The sequence below is a fragment of the Pseudopipra pipra genome, chromosome 9 (assembly GCF_036250125.1).
Source record: "Pseudopipra pipra isolate bDixPip1 chromosome 9, bDixPip1.hap1, whole genome shotgun sequence".
NCBI classification, from domain to species: domain Eukaryota; kingdom Metazoa; phylum Chordata; class Aves; order Passeriformes; family Pipridae; genus Pseudopipra; species Pseudopipra pipra.
The window spans coordinates 26,617,842-26,644,343 of NC_087557.1; the positions used below are offsets into that span (position 1 = coordinate 26,617,842).

The 26,502-nt window shown below is 39.3% G+C and overlaps 1 protein-coding gene across 8 annotated transcripts in view; it reads right to left on the reverse strand.

Moving 5' to 3' along the window:
* MAST2 (microtubule associated serine/threonine kinase 2) overlaps positions 1 to 26,502 on the reverse strand; it is a 192,289-nt gene that overhangs the window by 142,684 nt on the left and 23,103 nt on the right. For 7 of the 8 annotated variants that reach the window (XM_064665343.1, XM_064665345.1, XM_064665342.1 and 4 more), the window contains exon 3: positions 25,465 to 25,607. In XM_064665343.1, the coding sequence (XP_064521413.1) occupies positions 25,465 to 25,607 (143 nt within the window). Of the gene's footprint in view, positions 1 to 9,574; positions 9,731 to 25,464; positions 25,608 to 26,502 lie in introns of those variants that run through there. The other variant, XM_064665351.1, reaches the window with a different exon arrangement.

The window sequence follows — 26,502 nt, forward strand, 5'->3', positions numbered from 1 at the left end:
CGGCAATCTTTAGCTGATCTTCATGCTAAGTGACCGAGTCACATGAGCTAAACACATCATTGTAAAGTCAGCTGAAAGCAGATACAACTCAATCCCATTCACCAGGCTTTTCCTGATCCTCTGCGGAGCGAGTGTGGTCTTTTATTGTGAGTAGCTAATAAATCCTCATCTTGCCGTACCTCCTTCCATCTGCCGTTTTAGACAAGGGAACGCTGAACGAGGTCTGCAGCGCCTTTGTGCGCTCCAGAGAGGGCAGGCAGCTCATTTGCATGGAGTATAACTGTACCACATAAAAACCTGCGCGCTAGTGAAAACAACTCCATGAGCCACTTGATTTTAAAGGAACAGCATCTTCTTTCAGCAAACATGGCTGGGAAGCGTCGAGCCACGCGCAGAAACTCCGCGGGAGGACTTAAGAATATGTCGGCGGGGGAAAACAGCAAGGGAAAAAATTCAGATGAAGCTCTGTTTAAAAGCAGACAGACGTAAAATGATCATAGTCCTTCACTGTGATAATATTTATGATGGATGTCAATATCATTTCCTGCATTTCGCTATCAAATGAGCTTCCTCAGAAAAATATACCAAAGACTAACTTCAGTTATCAGACATTACTGTCAAACAAATGCTATTTTTACTTCAAAAAAATCTGATAGAAACAAAACATTGTGGCACGCTTGCACAAACACATTACATGCAGTTTGCATTTGATTTTAGTCTACACTACATTTCAGAAATATTTATATTAGTCCATGCACTAACCAGATCATTGATCTTACCTCTCCTGACTGAGGTCACCAGCATTAAACAACATATTCTGTGAGAGGAATCAAGGAATCTTAACAATTATACACCACCATTCACATTGTATTCTCTTCCTAAATCAGCCACTGAATGAAAATGTTTAAGCCAGATAACAGTAGTATATAACCATAACTTATTTCCATAACATAACTGAAAGCATTCCTATTGGCACATATATATCTAATCCTTCTTGGATTATTTACCGTAATATTCAGACATTGCCAGTTCTCAGGATGTCTACACAAGTGACTTGTAATTGATTGAGGCTGGCATGAGTCTCCAAATACCATAAGAATCATCTGTTCTCTTCCAAATTTCAAGCTTTCTTGGGGAGGATGCTTTCAAATTGGCTGCCTGCCACACTCACCCAGCTTCTGGGGTAGAGAGGCCAATCAGGGCTGCTGCAAAAAAGCAGGCATGGCTTTTCCTCCAGCTTCCTTCTCTCCCCCCCTTCTTCAGTGCAAATAACGTTTATTTAAGTGTCAGATCAAAAACCACCACCAAAAACATCCTGAGTGTGGTGACCACCTCCTCCACCCTCCTGTTTAACTAGTGAGATTCATCCACTCTCACTTCTTCCTTCCACAAAGTCTACCACAGAAAAGCAATGATGAAAGAGGGTGGGAGAAAAAAATACTCAGAATCAAACTGGATCAAGCAAAGGACAAATGGAATTTAAAAGCAACTCCCTGACATGGAAAATTTTTCTTATGAAATACTTTAGAAATTTATCCGTCATTTTACCAAAAGATTACACCATCCTTACACATTCATTTTGACATCTTAAGAAGTGTGCAGGTAAGTCTCCAATTAAAGATGACAAAGTATTTGTATAAGACATTACACTAACAGATATATTACTGAAAGATATTACGGAAACTGAAGTACACTCAATAAAGTTTTATCAATTATATAAAAAAGTTAATTATAAAGCAAATTCCTCAAACAGTTTTCAGATGCAGTCAGCACTTTGAAAAAGTCTAATAAAATACCTGTTTATCAGAAGAAAAATGCAAAATAAGGTCGTGTAATATTTGAACCCTTTAAGAATTACAGTACCTATCTTAGCACTCAACTTCACCAAAAAAAACTGGGAGATTAAAAAAGGGAATTCAAAATTGGTTCACCAAGAACTTTAGCAAGCTCCCAACTCAATTCTTCCTTCCTACATCAAATTAACAAATCTGGAGAAAATCTTGCTTTTCTCTGCAGTAACAAGAAAAGAGAAAGGGTAGTGTAGTAGTGGGATCACTTGGACATAATCCAACCAATTCCTATGTGGCTGCAGTGCTCTTTGTTCAATCCTGATTTGAAGACATCAAGAAATGGAAAGAGCCATGAACTTCCAGTACATTGCAGCAAGGGTTAGCTGGGTAAGTAGGGAATGACAGCTTATCAGCTTGCCAATACTGGGATGAATGAAAGGAGCCTAAGAGTAATTTCCAAAGAAACAAAAGGAGGCACTGCTTCACACAACAGTCACACTGGGCCATTTCTTGCTGTGAAAAGCTGGGGGGAAAAAAATCACGACCATGGCTAAAAGCATTTGGACAAATTCATTGAAGAATCTGCCAAGACCCCTTAAAAGAAGAAAATACATTGAAGAAGACCCAGATTCACAAACAGCTGCAAGTGTTCTGGGAAGGGACTCTGCCTTAAACACCTGCTATCAGAGATAAGCTGCTGGGCTCGGCAGTGTGATTGTTCTACGTTTTTATCTAGGTAGAAAGTACAAAGGTAGTGCTTGCTGAAGACAACAGTGTCTTGCATCCTACAAGGCATCAACTCCAAAAAGGAACAAGGTGTAATGGTGAATTTGTAAACTGGAATTCTAAAAATAGTGTGTGGCCCTGACAGTTCAAGTAAGCACTGAACAGACCAAAAGAACTTACATGTTGTAAATGAGTGGTATTGTCCCTGGGTATGACATGGATGACATCATCATGGAAAACCATATCTGTCACCTATATTTCAAGATGAATATTGAGAAAATGAAAGATCCAAGATAAATGTTTTCAGGGTAGAAAAAACTGGGGTTAAAAGACTTCAGGAACTCAATCTCCTTTAAATATCACAGGAAAGACCACAAGTATGACAAGTCATTGAAGAGTATTAGGAGGCCCTGAAATTTTACTCCTTGCACAGTAGAAAGCCACCGACCCTCCCTCTCAGAGCAAAACTCTAGGAGGGGTCTGTACTTAAGATTTCAGTCAGCATTTCATTTCTTTTTATAAGACAAAATCTCTTCTCACCCGTGCTGATTCAGACTTCATTCCACTGCCTGCTACCAAAATCTATTACTTCTCTGTCTTGTAGGAGAAAAAAATCTGAGAGGTTAGAACATTTCCAGTCCAAAGATGACTGGAGTTTTCCATCCATTAACTTCAGTACAATCAAAACACCAATTCTTTCAGCTGTTCTGTAGCCTGCAGGTTTTCAAACAGCGTCAGTGGAAGATGACCAAGGGCAGACCAATTTCACAGTCAGGAAAGCAACGACCACAGGAAGTCTCTGTGAAGCCGTGCAACTGTTCCCGTGTTCAATACATTTTACTAAAACATAATTGAGAAATTGTGAATAAGCTATTATCCTATTACTCACATTTTCTGCTCACCAAAGCAACTGCAAAGGGGGATAAATAAGAAAGGAGTCTGTATCTACTATATTAGAGAGTGCATTTACATATGCACAAAGACATATCTGTGTGGAATTACGTCTCATCTCTGAGCTGCATTCAGTTTGCTTATTGTACTACCTATGCTGAATATAAAATATCTTTTATGTATTGTAATTTAAATTTGAGGTGTATTTCAGGAATCACTCAACATTCATGGAAAAAAAAGAATTAACTAAAACACGAAGAGAGAAATTCACTTTGCTGTGACTTCCCAGTCCTTTCAGTTTTTTGGCACTGCATCCTGCCATCTTTTGTGGTTTATGCTGTTGGATCGGAATGGAAACTTACCATCACCATAAAAGCAAAGCCAGTAAAAGTTATCTTAGCAATCAAGTCATCACACTGTGGATCATAAATGTGTGTACTCTCCAGTACAGCATAAGTGAATCCAATAGCTGCATACCTTAAACTCGTAACACGAGAGGTCTAAGTCCACTTGCATTGACCACTCAGAAACTTTTGATATTTCGTATGAACTACAAAAACACCAGAAAGTCTCTCACACAACTGGGACCCCATCACTGGAGACGTGGTGTGAAGGACATCAACACTACACAACAGGATGATCCTGTGAGGAAGACTCATTGGTGCTTTGCCATACAAAGAATACTCCCATGTAAAAACCAGGCTAAAAAACCAACAGCTTTTCATTCATCTGCTTTTTATTACATATTTTATTATCAAGGAACTTCTTCAACCAATTCCCCGATCTAAGATACTGAGATTGAAAATTCACATTTTTCATAATTCAAAATTCATTATAGTTCTTATTCTATTTAGTCAAAACTAAATGCAACAAAACATCAAGCTGTGGCAAACCTTAAAGATATAACACTTCCTTTACATAACATATTGTCAGCTGGGGAAAAAAGATCACTTTCCAAAATATTATCAGCTGAAAATTTCAGCAGAATTTTTTTAAGTCTTCGGTAACATTTGTCTGTGCAAAAACAATGAGCCAAATGTTTCACTGTCAATCTGAAACTTAAGTGCTCGGGGTTTTTTTATTTATTTTGATCAAGCTATGTTTATCTGGAAATTTAAAAATGTGTCTCTTCGAGATACACTGACAGACTACTGAAACAAGGAGGTTGATGAAGTAACTTGTTTAAAAAAAAAAGAAAAATAAAACAGCTTGGCAGCCAACCTAAGGAAACTCGCCTGACAGCTTGTCTGAATTTCTTCTGCATTTCTTGCCTATTTACAAGATTCAGTTTGATAAACTAAGACCTTTGGAGCAGAGCTGTGCATTAGCAATGAACCACAGCAGGAACTCATCCTGAACCACCACTTACGAGGCTTGGTCCCAGGAAAAAGAAATGCTGCAAAAAATGTCTAAAATCCTCAAGGTTTACACGATACTCAGGCTTTCACAGCGCATTTTCTGTTTCCAGTTTGTTGGGTTTAGATTCCTGGGCCAGACTGGCCCATCCCCCACATCCAGTGCCTTATGAAAGGCGGCACTCCCACTCATCTTCCATACAAATGTAAATTTGCTGCCTACAAGGGTGGAGGAAGGAGTTCATTCATCTACAGACCGACTGTTTTCATACTGTACCACAGAAGGTATATTCAGAAGAGACACCAGACCAGCTTCCAGGCAGAAACAAGTTCCTTGGCTCAAGCCCCTTTTAAAGCTAACACCTTCAGAAAGGAATCTTTAATTAAACTGTAATATTTGGAGCAATTGCTAAATTCACTATGCAAACATTCGTGTTCTGGAGTTGAACTGCCATTAGAACACAATGGTAACCAGCTTCTCTGATGCTACATTTCAAATATAATACCATTCTTAAAACAAACATTTTTTTTCTGACTGGCAGAAAAGCCTTTTTCAAGGTTTGCTGTAAATTTAAACCTGAAGAAAACACATTTTGATGACATTGCCAAAATCAGGATTCTCTTCCTTTATTATAAGACAACCCTCATGCTTTAGAGGACTTAAAACATCAGCAGCCAATACCTCCAACCAGAACAGCAACAAACCCAAAGCTCAGGGACCCAATACCATCTCATGTGTTTCCCTAATGAAGGCAATGACTTAAAGGTTTTTAGAAACAAAGCCTATAGTTTCATGAATCCCACAGGAAAGACAACATGAACCCAGTTAGCCCCAGAACTGTTTTGCCACAGAATTTGCTTTGATAAAACTACAGATTACAGACAGATCTCATATCTAATGCAACCACATGCTGGGAAATACCCCAAAAATTTTACTATACACAAAACATTTCCTCCACTATCCACACTCCTGACTAGCAGCACTCTTCCTGCAGCCTCACTGGTTTGCATATACAGACTTCCCCTTTCTGTAAACTCTTCCCAAACTTTTCTGCTTCCGATTCTTACTTCACCAATAAAGCCACATTTTACTTTGAAGTACAAGCGAGACAATTTTTATATAGAGATATCACTTCCTTTTCAGAGTTAACAAAGATAAATTGCAAAGGTATGAAACTCTACCAAGCTGTATTTCACTGTATCTTCCTCTCTGTAGGATATTTGTCATTTTGGAGAGTCACTTCTTCAGAACAAACACTTGATGCTTCACAGAACATGGAACCTCTTCTATTACACTAGCATAACATTTACAAATAATGACTCACACTGTCATACACACTCATTCATTAGGGAAAAAAGCAATGAAGAAAAATGCCATGAAAGTCAATAACTGATTTTTCTTTAATTATTCTGCTCAGAACAGAGTCTGCAGCACTGAATATATTTTTCCAACTTAATTCACATGCAATTCATTTTAATACACCATGAATTTTACCTTCATTTCCAGCTGACATTAAAGTGCTTAAACAAGTCTCCAAAGGCTGTACCATTTTGCTGGCTTAAGACCAACATGATATACATTCAAACACTGCCTTTGAAATAAATATTGAAGACAAGCCAAAACACTTGAGTTTAGAGGGCTTTACTCTCCCCTACTCTCCTTGTTTATACCTGACTAAGCTTACACTGATACCTAGGGATGACATCTCATAGCAGTTCTTTACTGATGGATTCTGACAGTTTTTTATTCTTGTTTCTGGTCTCAGACAAAACTTTGCTATTGATTTCTTACAATTTTGTCATCCCTCAAACTGGTGGATTAGTTAAAAGCTGTTCATTTTTTATAGATATCCCTTTTCCCAATATTTATCCACTGAAGTAGAACAATAACTGTAAGAAGGATATAAGAATAAATTCATTCAGGATTTCAAAGATTTACAGTGCAATGATAAATATTTTTTTGATTCTTCCTCTCCCCAGGATCTGCATCAGACCTTCCCATTTTTGTAAATTCTCCCATTGTGTAGGTTTTTTCCTTTAGAAGCTATTTTTCATGTTTAAAAAAAGTAGAGGCATAATAATAATTTGTCAATCTCAAACTTTTTTTGGTTTTCTTTAACAGAACCAAATACATTCTGTCAGGAGAAGAAACAAAAGACAGTAAAATTGTTGACTTAAAGCCTCAAAGAATTTCTCAGAGGAAAAGTATGACATTAATTATTTTAAAAGGTATGTGAAGACAACTTCCTTTAGTAAAACTAGCAGGTCAGAAATGCTTGGATTTCAAATTAATATGCAAATATATATATTTTACATTTCTTGATACAGTTACACTTTACTCCAAATTAAAGTCAAACACAAAATTCTTATGCATGACACTACAATACTGTCATGTCCAGCAACAAACATTTCATAAAAGCAAGCATGCTTCATTACAGCAGCAATATATATACAATATATGTTCTTTAAAGCATTCTGACATACTACTGAATTGCTAATATCACATTGACCAAAGCAGTTGAAATCTTTTGTTCTTTGTTAAAAAAAATAAAATCTGAGCTCACCAGAAAAGAATTGAAATATGATTTTCATGCATCATTTGAATTGTCACCTGGGCTTTTGTCTCTAGAACTAACAGAGAATATCAATGTGTTAATTGAAACAAGCAGTATGTAATCCACAGGACATCTTTAGCATATGTTTCCTTCCAAGAGCTGACAAGAGCTTTCTTGGATTTCTCAGCACTAGAGCCTGACGTTTCCATTTTCAAGCTAAACATATGAACAAAAATCTTACACGTTTACATAAATATGTATTTTCCCAGCAGTATCCTTCCACAGGAATCAGACACACTATATCAGTTTTGAGACCTCGAAAAATAAAATGGGAGTGTGGTAACATTGGCATGAAAGTGTTGAAACCCCCATCTTTAAAGCCGTGTTTCTCTTCATAATTCAGAGGCCCAGAAAAATAAATTCAATCAGAAATCTAGCTCCAAGATGGAACATACTTACTGATGAAGGAGAATGAGATAGTGGATGTAACAAGGCAAAGCTCAATACTCAAAGCTATCATAATTTAAAATTAGACATAATTATCCTTAACAAAACCAGGCACTGTGGAAAGGGGCTTTGGAACAGCTGCTCCTCTTCAATTTAAATGCTCATTTGTTTTACATTGACCTAGAAATCAGTATCCTCCTAACCAAAAGCCAATTAGATAATAGTCTGTCTTTCAAGCTTGTAGAATACTAATTTTTTTAATGTCTTTAGTAGTGAAAAGCAAAGAAATAAACTGCAGATGATGCCACAAGAGTGCTCAGCTCCGATATGCACACAACAGAAACGTGAGGGTTCCCTTCTCTCCTTTCTGGAAGGTCAGATTTACAGTCCAGGGAAGACATCCATCACTTCCTTGTGCTGACCATACAGTGCAGTCCCAGCTTGGAACAACCACAGGATGCTGCAAAGATGCACAGAATGCACCACATGGAAAGATCTTCAGTTTGCTGGAGTAACATCCCACCGTTCCTTCCGCAGTAAAAAGTAACATGCCAAACTGACAACAAGGAAGCATTTCAAGAAACATTTTCAAAATCTGCCCTTCCAACCTTGCCCAGAGTTAGGTCACTAACACCAGTGTTTTTGGAAACAGAAGGATGCCAGATTCTTTCAGTACTGCAATATAAACAAGCTGCTTCTCAAGCAATGAGAATTAAAGACACACAGTTTCTTGCAGATTTGAGTTTGCCTTTTTGCCCCTTGCTCCCTCCCATAGTCCTGACAGAGGTAACTCTGGCTCTCCTATTTTACTTCCACCCCAACTGGGGACAGCACCTCCCCCAGCTCAGCTAATCGAGCCCTCTCATATTTGAGTGTCAACCAGTGCTGCCAAACCACAATAAACAATGAACTGACTGTCACCAAGAGAATGTGAGGGGGTGTCTCCTACTCTATTCCAATTCTTATATTATTGCAATTACAGTTATTTTTGACATTTCTTCTTCTTTTCAAGCCTGGATGAAATTGGCCAGTGGCTTGGAAGTTACCAGGAAAGAAGGAACAATGGCAGAAACTTTGATTCCCTACCACTGCTCAGTGTTTCTGACAGTCATGACCATTCATACTATTACTTTCAATTTTGGTTAAAGCCAATGCCAAAAATACATATTCATCTACAGATCTGTTCTAGCTCAAAAGAGACAAAATGATGGTAAGTGCCAGTTTGATTACTACTCAAATACAAAGCCATAAGATTTCTTAGTCTTCTGAGCCTTGGCAGCATCCCTAGAGAAAATTCTTTCCATGAAAAAAGTAGAGCCTTATCTAAATGCATCAACAAAATAAGCTTTTCAGAAGGCCAGTATCATACTGAGCCTGACAGGATCCAGCACAAAACCAATTAACACAGGAAACTACATTAGAAAACAGAGAATTCAATTCTACCAATTCAATTCTACGTCTTCATAGAAGAAAAACACTGACAGTCATCAGTAGCAATTCACAGTCCCAGAAGAACCTGCTAATGCAAAAGGTGGATGTTTTAATATTGAAAGGAGCCTTCCAAAACTGCTGAAGTTGTGAAGTAAACAAGCCTATATTGACAGAATGATCTCACAGCAGAACACGAATCTGTACAGTCAAGGTGGAATTCAAGGGAAGGAGAAGCTCTTTGCAGAATAGGTAATGAAGCTGAAGAAACCCCTGTCTCCTTAGGTTTCCTTCCGAAGTCACTGAAGTAGAAAGCAACTAAATCTAAGTGTGAGCTGCAATGGACAAAACAAACACAACAACAGCAGCATTCTAAATATACCTCAGAGTTCTCAGACATCAGCATTAACAGTTGATTGTAGCAGTTTGCTCTCTGTCCTCCTGTGCTCCTGAGTTTCCCACACTAGCAGCCCCCGTTCCTTCTCAGTACTGCCTTCAAAGCTGCTTTTGCAACAGGAAGCAGGGGAAAAGCCAAAGTCCATCCCTACCCAGCCAAACGAGTAAGCAGATTATCGAGGAAGTTTCAGAGCAGCTAGGATGATGTCAATCCCAGGCAAAATAATTACTTCAGTCCTGTATCAGCTTTTCCAAAGAACAAGCAGAAGTAACATCAGTTGTTGAGATTTTTATGGGGGGAAAAAAAAAGGTTGAAAATAAGTCACTGTGGCTCCTGAGAAGAGTTCTTCTGTGCTTTGGATGGGAGAGGTGGAGGTTGAGGTGTTCAAATTACTGCTTCTGCTGACCGAGTAAAACATATCAGACTTAGAACTGTTTAGAGATTTTAACTTGACTTAAAACTACATCTCTAAAACAATTTATCTCTATGAAACAGCAAAACTTTCTGGGTTAAGAACCTGCCAATCAATCAAATTTTCAAAAGTAGCTGTCAGAAGAATTGTTAGTGAATATGACCTTTCTGTGTCAACAGAACAGCCATGCATATTAGATATAAGGAAGAAATTATTCACTGTGAGGGTGGTGAGGCACTGGAACAGGCTGCCCAGAGAAGCTGTGGATGCCACATCCCTGCAAGTGCTCAAGGCCAGGTTGGATGGGGCTTTGAGCAACCTGGTCTAGTGGAAGGTGTCCCTGCCCATGGCAGGGGGTTGAAATAAGATGATCTTTAAGGTCCCTTCCCACTCAAACCACTCAATGATTCCATGATTTTAACTGGTGACTTAGAAATAAATATAAAAACCGCTGCTGACAAACGTACTGTAACAGCAGAGTATAAACAATGAGGTTGGCACTGTCAGGGTGATCTGAATGACTTGCTCTATGTACATACATGTTAATGCAAACAAATGGTAAATTACACTCCTAAGAATTAGGATTCAGGCAACTACAACATGAAGGGAACATCTGTAACAAGATTGCTCATGGATCCTGTTTTTTAAATATTGGTACCTCATTTGCCTGTTTCCAGTCCTCAAACTATTTTAAGCAATTGGATATACAGCACAAATAGTAGTTCACATGTTTCATCTTTGGATTATTTTAAAGCTGTGTCACTATCTCCTTTTACTCACAGAATTAACAACCTCCTTTATTCCGTTCCTAACCACTCTGCTTTCCTTTTAACCACTTTTAATTCTTAATCAGGGGCAAGTGTGGGGAACACTGCACTTCTCTGCTTGAAGAAGAGATCCTTAACCTCTTGATTAAAGTTGTGGGTTTGATGCCTGTATGCACCATTCATTTCAGAGTTGGACTCAATGATCCTCGTGGGTCCCTTCCAACTCTGAATATTCTGTGATTCTGACTCAACTCGGTTCTTTGGAGACTATAAAGATTCAAGTCTCTTTGCTGACGTTCCTTGCTCCTCAACAAGCCTTCTCTTTCTAAATCAGTTCTTTTTTTTTTTGAAACTGAAAGCAACTTTAGCAGGTTTTTGACTGGTTTTAGCTCTGCATACCTCTATTTCTGTTTCAGCCTTTAGGGTGGTTTTTTTGACTAACAATTCAAGCCAGAACTGAGCCTTGCTGACCATTACTCCTCCTCCCGTGGGATCTTTGCTGGAGCTCGATCTGCCTTATGAAACAGTCACTGTAACATGTAAAGTCTACTCTCCTCGTGTCCCAGCATTTTGTGGGATTAAAGTAACTATTGGTAAAACATACAGTAGATAGGATAATAATGATACTTATGGGTAGTGAACATCATTATATGCTTTCCACAATTCTGAACTGGGGGGTTCAACACAAACAGAAGCTTGTAACAAAAAGCACAAGCTCAATCATGTAGCTTAGGTGAAATGGGAGTTAAATCAACTCCATCCATTTTACGTAACACAAAACTGAGTTTAACCAACATTTCACTGCTTGGTCCAGAATGGCAAATTGTGGTTACCTACTTCTGAACCACCAAACTACTGGAGAAGTGTCCTGATGTGCAAGGAAAAATGGAGCTAAATATTACTAACAACTGTCCATGACTATTGTCAGATGGAGATTTCATACAGTGCAGGCAAAGTTTGATGATAAAAGCCTTGTTGATAATGGGACAAAAATGAAATCCGACAGCAGATGGAAGGGCCTGCATCATTAATGTACTCCACTGAAGAAGCTGAGCACCATCACACCTTTCCCTTGAAATTAGTGCAATTTATGGTAAGCCAGGGGGAAGAGCAGCAGTTCACCTTTTGCTTATGGAAAAATAGAGAAATTCAGCAATTAGAGGGTAAAGGATATCTATCACTTCATTGCAGAGCCAAGTTTAATGGCCAAGCACCCTTCCAATTAAACAGGTTTGAATCCATTCTTGACACTTTCCCAGGAAGCTGATGCCACAGATTTGTCTGACAAAAAACCACAAGGAACAAGGTGTCCCAAGGGTTTTCAACACCTCTCATTTTACAAAGATTTGCTGCCATTTTATTTTTAAATCTAATATATATGTATGTATATACATATATACAATAAACTGACTTCTAAATAACTTTTATCATAAAAAAATAAGAAGATAAGCAAGCCACTCAATTTATTAGAGTGCTCCCTTGGAATTATGTTAGCACATAAATCAGCTGGTTTGTTTGTGAATATTACCTGATATTCATACATGTTCATATCAGCCATCAGAACGTCTCATTTTCTTTCTACTCTCTCATATAATTCAACTACTTCTCAGTCAGCGACATTTTAACCACAGTATGTAAATTATACCAAGGAAGTAAACATGTCAGCAGGCAAGTAATCATATGGAAAATAAAAGATGTCACTGTCAAATATTCCACTTTAAACAGCTGCCTATTTAATCAGGATTGATGTTGAAGCCTGATCAATATAGTTTGGCAATGCTGACATAGTACTTTTCCTCTCAATTCAGATAGTTCTGCATCTTCATGGCAGTTGTTCCTCTTTTCTTTCAAAAACCTCATCAGTTTATCTTGCCAAACTTCTCTACCTCATTAGCTTATTTTGTTTTAAGATTTAAGAAATAACTTTGATAAGAAATGCAAGCATTTTAAAGTCATAACACACTACATTCTACTTTATTTTGAAAGAAAACATTTGATAAGTGAATTTGAAGGTAAAACATCAAAAGCTTACCTAAAACCAAACAAATAGCTATTAATAGATTTAATAATACCCACAAATTTTTACTTTTTACATTGCATACAGTCATTTGAGCAGAGTCAAAGAGATTGTGGATCAAAAGGCCGTGACTCAGAACATCATTCATTTAGCAATTCTAAATAGTAAAGAAATAAAAGTAGTACCAGAACTAGTAACTGTACAAATTTTGGGCAGCAGTAAAGCTACAATACAAGATACAACTCCACAGCTTTCACACTAAGATTCCCAGACCAGTAGTCCATAGCCCAAAGGATTGACAGTGGAGAAGGATTAAGGAGGTCACAAGAGAAATACAGTTGTGCACGAAGCAGCCTGAGTTCACAATTAGCCAGAATTTTCTGGCTATCATCAAGTCATAAGAACTGAATATTACTGTGGTGAGGGTTTTTTTCTAGGGGTAGGGGAAGCCATGCAGAAAAATAAACACTCCTGTGAAAACGCAGGAGGGAAAGGAGAGCTCAGGAACATCCAACAGGCAGGAGGGGTCTTCAAAGGGATTCCAGCTCATGTTAGAGCCAGCACAGCGTGCAGAGCTGAAGGAGAACCCAAGGTTAGCAGCACTGGTGAAATGCAAGCAGTGATCAATGCTCCAACCTTTGCCTTCAACCCTTGGATCCTCGACACCGTGATAAGAACCGTATGTATCTCCCTTGACAACAGCTCATCCATTAAATTAGTTCAATTAGCAATATTTAGAAAATTCGAGATGCAAATTTGCCGAAAGCACCTCTGCAGGCTTAACTACTTGAAATACAAGTCACAGTATCTGACAAGGTGGGTTTGTGTGAGAGATTTAGTGCATGCACTGGTAACTTTGTGTAAACAGTCACAGCAGTATTCTCTGTGTTAAAGGCATTCAAATTTATTATTGCTAATTGCTAATTTTATTATTGCTTATTGCGAATTTTGAGTGAAGACAAATACAGAAACCATGTTAAACCTGAAGTTTCATGTTTTATTTAAACTCCAAGGCAGAGAATTTTAATTCCAAGTTTCACATAATAATTTGTTTTCATGGACAAACTATGAACCCTGCCATAGGAGTTCATCATATAACTACTTTTAGTGTCACTATGCTGTATGACCACATTAAAATAATGAGGTTTGAACATTCCAATCTTCAATTAGAGCTTTGTGGTTTCAAGCACTTAAAGAATAAATGTTGCCATTAACCTAGACCTTACCCCTCAAATATGCACCAAATATATTAACAGTGTTACTGAATCATGAGGTCATTGTGAAAATGTAAATCTCAGTGGATTCCATCACAAAGTAAAATCTTGGGGATTTTAATAGGATATTATTTAAGGTATAAAATTAAAGTTTCTCATTAAGTGATCTCAACAGCTCATTTAATTTATCAGGCTCAAAAAATATTTTAAAGGTTATTTTAGGTTAATTACATTTCACATCCTTTTATGACAGATCTGAAACCCTGCACATCTTTCAATGCTCTGTTACAAACATTCCTCCTTGCCAATAACAGAGTTCACACTGACACACATTTTTGCATACTCACACTACATGACTGTTTTATATTCATGATGAACATAAAATCTTTCTTTTTAATGGAAACTTGGTCATTGCAATAAATAGCAAAAGCAGAAGCCCCTCAGTCAGGGGGTTATTTACTAATAAAAGGGCTCAGGTAGCTGGTTTATTTTGAAGATATACAGCACCCTCTCAGCAAATTGTGCATTAGACACTTAGGTGGCCACAAGTGCTTCCAGTGAAAAAAATTCAGATCTATCAAAAATGCCACAATAAAGGAATTCTCCTCATCTGTTCCTACAGTATACAACAATTTGAAACAAACACCTGGCCATTATTATTTATCCTAGTTTCTGTTCACAAAGATAAGAACTACAGATATTGACTCTAAATCAAGCTTGCTAATGTAATGTTTATTCTGAATTCATACCTCATGTTCTCACAGCCCAAGGAGCCTGCAGTGCCCAGCAGGGAAGAGTCTGAAACTCACAATTAATGGAGAAATGCTCGAGTTAGCAATAAAACACAGCAAGGCCAGGTAAGAGATCACGGTATGTCTCGGCTTTTGAACAATTGACTTGAAAATTTAAATATCTTGAACACAACCAGAAAAAAGAAAATTATACCAGCACTATAAACAGTGACTGCACCGTCCATTTGAGCTCCAAACATTTGCCAAACATTAATAAACTGAGATTTACAGAAAGCCTGTGAGGTGTGCTTTACTTTCAGTTCTACAGGTGACCAAGGGACTTAACCTCTCTGTATCTTAGTTTATCAAAGTTCAGATATCAGGACTGTTGCATAAGTCTCAGGTTTTAGCAGCGTGTTTCACTTACAAGGCTACCCTTATCTCTGCCAAGAGATTTCACCTCTCCCCCTCCAGTAATCTCAAGGTAATAAGGATTTTAGATTAACTGTTAGGAAAGGTTCTGAGCTGCAGCTCTTCAGAGGCAATGCACATAAACCACTGTATTCCCACTGTCCTCCAAGTGGTAAAATAAGCAACCACTGTGTCTCTGTGGCTCAAACTGTATGGCTGGAAAAACACATTGCATGGCATGGATAAACCAAAATGACACAGTACAGGAAAACATACCAAGCAAAAAAACAGCCAAACACAGAGGATTATGCTGCTAATTTACAGAGCATCTCCAAAGCCTTTGCTTAGTCGAAATGCTGTGGGAGATTAGTAGAGATGTCCTGAAGCTCAAAACAGTTTGCATTTCTGGAAGAAAGCAGTTTGAAACTTTTTTTGAAATCTGAAATTTTTTAAGACCAATCCTCCTATTATCACATCCTAGGAGACAGTTTTGAGAGGTATTACCAGACACAGAAGGCAGCCATGTTAAAATACTAAATTGCAGATCTCTCACAGTGCCTTTCTATGGAAATACCTGCCAAAAATCACCAAAATTTTTAACTACTTTAAATTAAAAAACTTTAAATTAAAAAACAGAACTTTTACTATCCATATCATTACGTAGGTAATTAAGAACCATAGAACAATACTCATGAAACTAAGCCTCACTCAGCGACAATGTGTGTTCGAGACAGACTGAATAACTATATTTTAAGTTCTCCACAGCTCCCCAAGCAAAAAAAGCTAATTTCCCATGCACACTACAGCAGTTTCTAACTTTACACCTACAATAGTGCTGCTGTCAGGAAGAGGACTGACTGCATGTGCCAAAAATCAATTCAACATATTCACAGACAAAAAAAAATAACATGCAGCATCTGAAGATAATGAGAACTGCAATCATTCAAACTGACAGTCTAGTGCCTAACAATTATCACAAGGCAAGTTTTATGAATTCATATTTCCTACAATGACAAGCCTCAGGTTACACAGAAGGGTGTTCAAATTCTCTTTCTAATATGAAAATCTCCTTTAAGCCAATGAGTCCACTCCAAAATGGAATTCACTTAACTGAAGTGAGTAAAAAGATGCTGACTGTGTTTAGTAACATGCTGAAGTTTCTTCAGAGCAAGATGCTGACTACATTTAAGTAATATGCACTATATAGTAAATATAACTTTAGTACAGAATTTATCACAATCATTTCCTGTTCTGTACATAAGTTATTCAGAACGAAGTTTCCTAGTGAAAAACCAATCAGGACTATCAGTTTTGGATGCCACTGTGAAGCATGTGACCTGAATCTATCATGAAAACACATAGAATCATAGAATCAGCTGGGTTGGAAGGGACCTCCGAGATCTTCAAGTCCAACCCTTGATCCACCACCACAACAGTTACTAGACCATGGCACTAAGTGCCACATCCAGTCTCATCTTAAAAACCTCCAGGGACAGAGAATCCACCACTTCCCTGGGAAATCCATTCCAATGGCTGATTACCCTTTCTGTAAAGAATTTCTTCCTATTATCTAACCCAAACCTCCCCTGGCACAGCTTGAGACCATGCTCTTGTCCTACTGCTGGTGGCCTGGGAGAACAGACCAAGCCCCACCTGGCTACAACCTCCTGTCAGGGAGTTGTAGAGAGTGATGAGGTCTCCCCTGAGCCTCCTCTTCTCCAGGCTGAACAGCCCCAGCTCCCTCAGCCTCTCCTCACAGCACTTGTGCTCCAGTCCCTTCACCAGCCTCGTTGCTCTTCTCTGGACCTGCTCCAGGACCTCAATATCCTTCCTGAACTGAGGGGCCCAGAACTGGACACAGCACTCGAGGTGTGGCCTCACCAGTGCTGAGTACAGGGCAAGAATCACTTCCTTGGACCTGCTGGCCACACTGTTCCTGATCCAGGCCAGGATCCATTGGCCCTCTTGGCCACCTGGGCACACTGCTGGCTCATGTTCAGCTTCCTGCCAATCCGAACTTCCAGATCCCTTCCTGCCTGGCTGCTCTCCAGCCACTCTGTCCTCAGCCCATGGGGCCGGGGGTTGCTGTGGCCAAAGTGCAGGACCTGGCACTTGGCCTGGTTGAACCTCATCCCGTTGGAATCATCCCAACTCTTCAGCCTGTCCAGGTCCCTCTGCAGAGCCCTCCTGCCTTCCAGCTGATCAACGCTCCGCCCCCAACTTAGTGTCATCTGCAAATTTGCTAATGGTACACTCAATCCCCTCATCTAAATCATCAATAAAATATTAAACAGAACTGGGCCCAACACTGATCCCTGGGGGACACCACTAGTGACCGGATCCCAACTGGACACAGCACTGTTCCCACCACTCTCTGGGCCCAGCCCTCCAGCCAGCTCCTGACCCAGCAGAGAGTGCCCCTGTCCAAGCTGTGGGCTGCCAGCTTCTTCAGGAGAGTGCTGTGGGAGACAGTGCCAAAAGTTTTGCTGAAGTCCAGGTAGACACATCCACAGCCTTCCCCTCATCCACCAGGTGGGTCACCTGATCATAGAAGGAGATCAGGCAGGTCAGACAGGACCTGCCCCTCCTAAACCCATGCTGGTTGGGTCTGATCCCTTGTCCATCCTGCAGGTGCTGTGTGATTGCACTTAGGATGATCTGCTCCATAACCTTGCCAGGCACTGAGGTCAGGCTGACGGGCCTGTAGTTTCCAGAGTCCTCCTTCCAGCCCTTTTTGTGGATGGGCGTGACATTCACCAACTTCCAATCATCTGGGACCTCCCCAGTGAGCCAGGGCTGTTGGTAGATGATGCAGAGTGGCTTAGCAGGCTCTTACCCCAGCTCCCTCATCACCCTTGGGTGGATCCCATCTGGTCCCATAGACTTGTGGGGATCCAAGTGGCTCAGTAGATCTCTAACTGTTTCCTCCTGGATTACAGGGGGGCTATTCAGATTCTTATCTGTTTCTACAAGCTCCAGAAGCCAGCTGTCCTCAGGACAACCTGTCTTACTGTTGAAAACTGAGGTAAAGAAGGTGTTAAACACCTCAGCCTTTTCCTCATCTTTGATAACTATATTCCCGCCCATGTCCAGCAAAGAGTGGAGGTTTTCCTTGCCCCTCCTTTTGCTATTGATGCATCTGTAGAAGGACTTTTTGTTATCCTTCACAGAAGTGGCAAGATTAAGTTTAAGTTGTGCCTTCATCTCTCTAATTTTCTTTCTACATGACCTAACTGTATTCCTAAACTCTTCCTGAGCAACCAGCCCTTTTTCCTCATAATCGGGAGGCTCTTCTCTTTACCCTTCAAAATCTGCCTGTTCAGCCAGACCAGTCATCTTCCCTGCCAGCTTGCCTTTCAGCACACTGGGACAGCCTGCTCCTGTGCTTTCAAGACTTCCTTCCTGAAGCATGTCCATCCCTCCTGGACCCCTTTGTTTTCAAGGGTTGTTTCCCAGGGTACACTCTGAACTAGTCTTCTGAATAGGCCAAAATCTGCCCTCTAGAAGTCCAGCGTAGAGCCACAGATTATGCTGATGGTGAAGTAAAAGTTGAGCAATTTGCAGTTTGATTTAAAAGCCAAGAAATGGCTAATTCTTTCAAGAGGAGGTTTGAAGAATGCCAGCTAAGTTTGTCAGAACTACAGAAAGGGCACTTATCTCTGGCAGCAGGACTGTCAAAGGACACCAACCCTGTTGTGTATTTTGAAGTTTCTGCTAATGATGAACCTTTAGGACACATAACCATGGAGCTGTTTTCAAATATTGTCCCAAGAACTGCTGAAAATTTCAGAGCCCTGGGCACAGGAGAGAAAGGATTTAGATTCAAGAACTCCCGCTTTCACAGAATAGTCACTGACTTTGTGTGTCAGGGAGGAGATATAACTAACCATGATGGAACAGGTGGACGGTCAATTTATGGAACAGCATTTGAAGATGAGAATTTTGAAGTGAAACACATGATACATGCATTTTTGTTTTCCTACCAGGGACACCTTAAAAGCTGTGACAAAGGTAAGTCCCTGCAAGCATTCTAAACACTGCCCAATGACTAGAACTTGCTCCCTACCTCTTCCTCAAGCCCTGTCCAAATTCCAAAATTGATAATGTACCAAAGCTCTCAAAAATTCACCAATAGACTCTGCAGCATATGTAAATGCAAATGTCTAATTAGTATTCATAAACTTAGACTTCACACATGGTCTTAATTTGGAAATCCACTTACTTCCCATCTCAGGTCATTACAATTACAACTGACAATTTAAAATGCAATTTCCATGCCTTCATACAGTTATAAAATCCGTTCATTCATGCAGCCATAGTTTCTGCTGTCTTCTCCTTTTCTAATATAAAAATATTAAATCCTACTTGTATAATCAAGTATTGAAAGTCCTTTACTCCCTGAAACAATTTATGGCCTTTATCAACCGTAACTTTAATGATTAATCTTAAACAAAAATATTTTCAGCTGTACAGAGCAACATTTAAATAGTCAACCTAAAAGTAACATTATCTGTTGACAAAACATTTTGGGAAAAGAGCAGCTTTCGGTTTCAGAAGACACAAATGTAAATGAAGTTTTCCCATCAGATTCAAATGCCTGCTTCCATACTAAGTATCCAGGCAACCAGCAGGAGGTAGTACTATGCACAACTGGCATTAATGATTTGTCCCCCAACTAGTATTGTATTTTTCTATAAAAAGACAGAGATTACATCTAATTCTTTTGTGAGGAAGTAGAAATCAAAACTCTCTGCACTCACATCAAGCAGAGAGGTGGACAGTGTGGTGGAAGATCAGATATTGTGGCTTGTAAACTAATATTTAATTTGCTAGTCATATACATGGTATCTGCTAGTCACTACAAACTCTATCCCTTCCAAGACCTCATCCCTCTGAGATTAACAACCCAGGTGCCTGGGTGCATAAAGCAGAGATCCTAAATAATAAACAGTAAACTCACTAAAGCACTGGGGACTAAACAGGAGAGCCGGAGACAGAATTTTCTTTTATAACTGGGAGGGGTTTTGAAAGCAGAGCATAAAGCTGGAACTCCCAGTTCCACCGCACTTCACCAGGCCTTTTGAATTATTGACTTCCGTACTGAACTGACGAGCAGCAGAGAACTAAGGTCTCCTTTTGGCCGCAGGAGAGCATCCCTGGCTCCAGCCTGGGCCGCCCCAGAGCCCCGGCGAGGTTCGGTGCGGGAACTGCAGCTCCCCGCGGAGGGACGGCCGGGGCTGCAGCGCCACCGCCAGCCCAGAGGCGGGAGCACCACACGGCTTCCCACCCAAAAAAAATAAAATAAAAAATAAAATCGCAAACTGTTTATAAAATCACCTCCAAATAAATTTTTTTTAAAATAAATTTTGTTTTATTCGTAGCTATCCCAGCCTTCATCTCTCTGTTTTGCCAGAGAAATGATGTTGCAAACCGTGGTACAGCATTATGATACAGAGAGAATTCATAGTCCAGCTAAAGGAAAAAAGCTGGTTATTAGCAAGTGATTCCTGTGGGATACGGTCCCAGAAATAACATACCCGTGCTGTAAAGCAACTAACAATTACCAGGATCTCTAAAAACGTTTGACAAAAGCTCGTTTGGATTGTGGAGCTCACGATTCCTGTCCCCAGCCCTGGAACACCAGCAGATGGCAACCCAGCTCCACAGACCCCTCCACAGGCTTGATGAAAACACAGCCATTAGATTCCACTTCCACATGAATTTACAGGGAATTACCTACAGTCACTCACTAATTCAAATCTGTAGCCAACTAGCCACTCTTCTTCACAGCCAGGAAAAACACAAACTTGAATCTTCTTTTTAATGAACACTGTCCTGCACAGGGGAAATAAACTATTAGGGGAAGTTTATATTTTAGGTACAAGTGATTATATACCTAATATATCTAATATGAAATTAAAAAAGCAAAGGAGCAGAAGTTTAAAGAATAAATCGTAAATATTCTCTCCTACATCTAAAAAGCATACCCCAAGTTGAACATCAAAAGTAACATGGCACAGCATGAAGTCTGTCTCAGCTACCAAGTTACTTGCTGAGCCAAGGACCCAACATCACAAGAACGACCCATTCTCCCCATTCCACTCGGTATTGCCTAATCCACACAGCTTTGGGGAACTAAACATTTGTAATAAATCAGCTGAACTGAATGAGCAGCATCACTGCCTCAGTGTTATTCAACACAGGAAGTTCTTCAGCTTGTTAGCAATTTCAAGTCGTTGCATTTGAGCCTTTCTACCCTCCAGATCATTATTATAATTCAAAATCTAAGAAGATTGGGTTTTTAACCACTTCTTCTAGAACACTAGGGAAAGGTGAGCCATCTGGCACTTTGTACAACCACAATGAATATGCCATAGCTTCATTTTGTTTAAATCATTACCTTAGAAAGCAAATGTAAAACCCTGAGTCATTTGATTTTCTCTGAGATGAGACTGACCCTACAAGGAAATCTTGCAAGTCTGACATCAGAGGATTAATAGAGCACCAAGTGCTTAATCAGCAGCCTTCATCTCTGAAGATGAAGAAATGGCTGTGACCACATCCCATGTGGTACAGAATACAAGGAAGAAAGTTTAATCTAAAGAGAACTGCAACCACCCAGCTGGAATCCTCAACCTCATTTTCAAAAGTTATGTTCAGTCTTTCAGTTCAATGGGTACCTCAAGTTTCAGTTCTATACTGGGAGCACTTCAGAAAGCTGAAGTTTGTAAGTATTTAAAAAAAAAGGTTTCAAAATCTCTTTCACAAACATATCTAAGTTTCTACTGACAGGCTTCTTCAAATGTTTTCCTATCGCCACAGTTGGCAGAAGGAACACATATGATTTCTTATTCCTGGAACATCTCAAGCTTTTCCAGGCATTAGATGCTGAGCAATGCATGTAAGACACAGTCCTAATTAATGGGTTGCACACTGTCAGATGTTTCTTTCAGAAAACCCTGCAGACAGTGCTCGAGATGCTCTCTGAGGGACCAGGTGGTGGGACACACACAAAAAAAACCCTCATCTCTCTCCACAAATGTAGATGCATATTCAGCATTAGTGCAGTGCTCCAGCTGAGCAACCTGTCCTTAATAACCATGAGGGGAAAATCATCCATTGCCCACCCATAAATGCCCCAGCCCTGGAATATTAACACCTTACAGCATCACTTCTGGAAATCGATTTCATTCACACTGAGTTCTGCCAAAATGAACAGCTGCAAGAAAGACACTCTCAATCTACCTCCTCTACAATGATCACAACCTTCTCTTCACAAGCTCCTTTTCCTTTCTAAAATTTACAAACCCTGATGCTCTTCACGCTTTTCTTCATAAGAGAATGCATCCATATTCCTGATCTTTCACATCATCTCCCTTCAAAACACAGTGCATGTTCTAACTCTTTTCACAGCAGGGTAAGATTTCAGATAAATAAACCCCCAAATTAAGTCATAAAAGATTTTCCACAAAATTACCTTTCTGTTCCTTAAACACAAACTTTACGTACATTCCCTGTGCCCACATCTTTTACTATATTTGAGTCTTGAGAGCAGGAAACACCACTGAGATGCCCACAGTGATGCTTTATGTCATTTCCTCTGATTACTTCCTCAGCTATTTTAGGGATTTAAAAGTCTTCACCAGAATTCAATCTCTTAGGATCAGAGCCATTTGTCTTAAGGGTAGATGATGAGCTGAAGGTCATGCTGTGAAATCCTCACATATATTTAGAAGGCACACAGATCAGATCAACACCTATCATTCTACAGCATTCACCCTGCCCTGGCTTCTTCCTCAAGTCAAGGATCTCATGGCAAGTGCTGCACAGACATTAATCCACATTGTCACACATGCACAAGCTGAAAGATTCTGCCCAACAATAAATTGTGTTTATATAGTTTAGCAAGATAGAATTTGATGTATTTCCAGTTCTGGAGTCGTTGCTGATAAGCAGCCCAGCTATCAGTCTTGTTCCAGAAGTTGCAAACTAATTTCTGAAGATTTGCTATTGTTACTTTATCTTTTTGCTTTGCGAATACTTTCAAAGCGGAAGAGAATGCAATTTAAGCACTGTAAACAATCTGTTTAGGATTAGCAGTGGTTAGAAAGCAAAAAAAACCACATTACTGAGTGCCAGCAAAGCAATTTAGCAAAGGAAATCTACTGATACCTGCAGTGCCATAAAGATGGAGCAGAAACAATCAAAAGAGCTTTGAGGATTCTGGCTTTCCCATACCACATTCCACTTCTCTGTAGCTATCCAACTATTGTATTATAACAAATAATAAAAAAATTAAATGCTCTACCAGTCAAGACTGGCATATTAAAATGACACTCTGCATTATTGAACCTACTCAACTCTTAATAGAGCTATTCTTCAAAGAAGATTAATTATACTGGCAAGAGACCTTTTGCTATTCTAATTTGTGAAACTTATTTCAATACCACAAGCATATTAAAACAGCTGCAAACGTGTAACTAGTTCCAAGATCCCAGGACTCCCTGCATTTAATTAGGTGTTCATCTTGTGACCAGCTCTTTAGTCATTGCTTTTGAAGCCCACTTGGCATAAAAATTTTTCATTTCTAGGCTTAATTAACTGCAACTGTAATGAAAATACAGCCCACCATGAGACGTGGAACAGTGACTGGATAGTTCAGCACCTAAACACCATCACAGAGGGACAAATACTGGATTTATAGATTAATTTCTCTGCTTTACTTATCTAAAATTCTGGGGGTCTTGTTTTAAAATAACTTACTGGCATTGTGTTTCATATCAGAACATTTGATAGACAGCACAAACACTGCCATGACAAACTGAAAGCACATCATATTAATAATATGCAGAATCATAACACGCAAACATCTGCAGCTTGCTGAGCTGCACACAGCTGTTAAGCAACAACCTAGTATTCCAAATTAAATATCTGAGAATTAATGCTTTGTTTCAAAGCACAGTTCATTAACTTAAGCTATGGAGCTTCAAGGCATTTGCCTGCCTCTAGAGAACAGGCCTGTGTTTTAACATCTTAATTTTTTTAATCTCTGTCAGATAAATATACTTCTATGCCAAGTTTCATATGAGCATTTTCCCTTTCTGTTGATACAGTTGAATTTAGAACCACTGGTAAGAACATAAATTTAAGGCAAACGCTGAACAGGCACCAAATTAAGACACAATACAATTAAATCAAATCAGAAGAATTTCAATATAGTAGCATGTCTGAAAATGCCATGACTACAAGTACTTCATTGTGAAATCAAAATTAGATGTAACACAAATGAGTGGCTTTTTGAACTATAAAGATCTAAGTTTCCTTTCATAGCCTGGTGGTGCCAAACTGTCTAGGGTCCCCCAAAACAATTCTTTGGGCTATATCCAAGGTACACCCTTTTATTTGAGGGGGTCATTGCTTCTAAACAGTCTTACAATGTAATATAAATTTATCCAGTTACTTGCAGCTCTCTAAGAAGAGCACACCAAAAATTCCTCATTTGAGTAAAACTTGTTACACAAGCAACTCTGTAGAAGTTTGGCAAAAAAGGATTTCATCTTTGCTTTTAATCCACTATTTACCAACAATTTCTGTTGCATATATGACTGCTCATAAGTAACTGTCTTCTCCTACTCCTGTATTTTTCTTCTCCTCACATTTCAGTGATTTCAGCTATTTAGAGGTAATAAGGAACACCTGCAAACAAAATGTATGTTCCTTTTGGTGTGCAATTCAGACTTGACTGTAGCCACCTGAGTGTGTCTCTCCCCACACAGAATACTCTCTTCTTAGAAAATGCTAATTTAACACATGCAACACTCCTCAAAAATACATTCACTTTACCAAAACCTTTTGACAGAAACCACGTAGAAGAGCAGAGGTCAGTTCCAGCTCTTCAATTCCTTGGGACAGTTATCCTTCTCAGATTCATTCCCCTAGCTGTTCCCTAGGGAAACAGGCAGAGGTAGCTATTGAGAAAGCTGCTTCCCAATTAAATTTGTTTTAAATGGTCGGGTTCCCGTGTTCACATCTCCCTGGACTTCCACTGATATTTCTTTCAGGTATCAGGCAGCCTAAGTAGCATTGAGAAGGAGCATCCCCAAAAAGAAATTATTCTTCACACACACATTTTTTCCTGCTTTCTGTCGAAAGCAGGGTGAACGTATTCTCGCCCTAATTCACCTTCTATCCTAAAATGCCCTACAGGAACAAAATGCTGCATGCAATGAGCAGGAGCAGGGAAAACAAGGTAAAAATGAAAGCATAGAATCACACCACTTTTTATAGCACAAAATCATGACGAGTATTCCCAGACTCACTCACCAAACCAGCAGTAAGGGAAGGAGCAGATTGTCCTAGAGACTGATTTCTCATGCGGACCAGGTTTGAGGTATCTCCAGGAGGCTGCCATATTGTCTGTCCCACTCCACTGTGGACACTATTTGATAAGGGAAGTAGCTGTTTTCCTTTAAAAACAAAATCAAAATACCATCAGCTTACTTTTAGACAAGTTTGCAAGCTCCAACTGCAAAGCTGAGAACAAATACTGCATGCGAAGAAAAAGCGTTTAATAATAAAAGCAATTTCAAGATTTTGGTAGATTAGAACTTGTAAGAGCACCCTACCAGTAAATTCATTCTGTTTGATAACTAGCAATTTCCAAAAAATCTAGTTTACATTATGAGATAATGGTGAAATCCAAAAATGTAAAAACAGACTTCTATCACTTTATACCTTTCTATATTTTACACAAAGGAAACCAATATTTGCTGCCTTACACAGAGGCAAAATCTCTTTAGTATTGCTGTAAAAATTCTTATGAAAATGCATTCCTAACTGTAAAATATTATCTCCTCTAAATAGCTTAGTCATCCAGACATCCCCACCCTTCTCCTACCACTGGAACATCCCGCACTATCTTTCATGCACCTGTAATCATAACATAGTCTATGTTTAAATATTGTCTTCCTTTGAACCATGGACGGATGTTTTCTGCAAAATACATTTTTTTTTCTAGTCAATATAACTCTCCTTTTTGAAAAATGTCAAGCAGTAAATTTCCACAGAGAGAAAGAACCAAAGTCAAAGTAGGTCATATTGTGACTCCATGGAGCTTGACAGCTTCCTTTTATGTACAGTGTCATTCAGCAAGAAAAAAGAAGAAAGATATTTTTGTGGTTAAAAACACATAAGTGAAGAAGTCTGTGAATCTGGGTTCAGTTATTAGCTTCCAGATGACTTCCTCTGTAACTTTGGTCAGTCAACCTCTGTAATTCAGTTCCACCATCTGCAAAATGGGAGTGGATAATACCTCTTTTCCTTAAAATTAGAACTATGGGACTAAACAACACATGTCCTTCC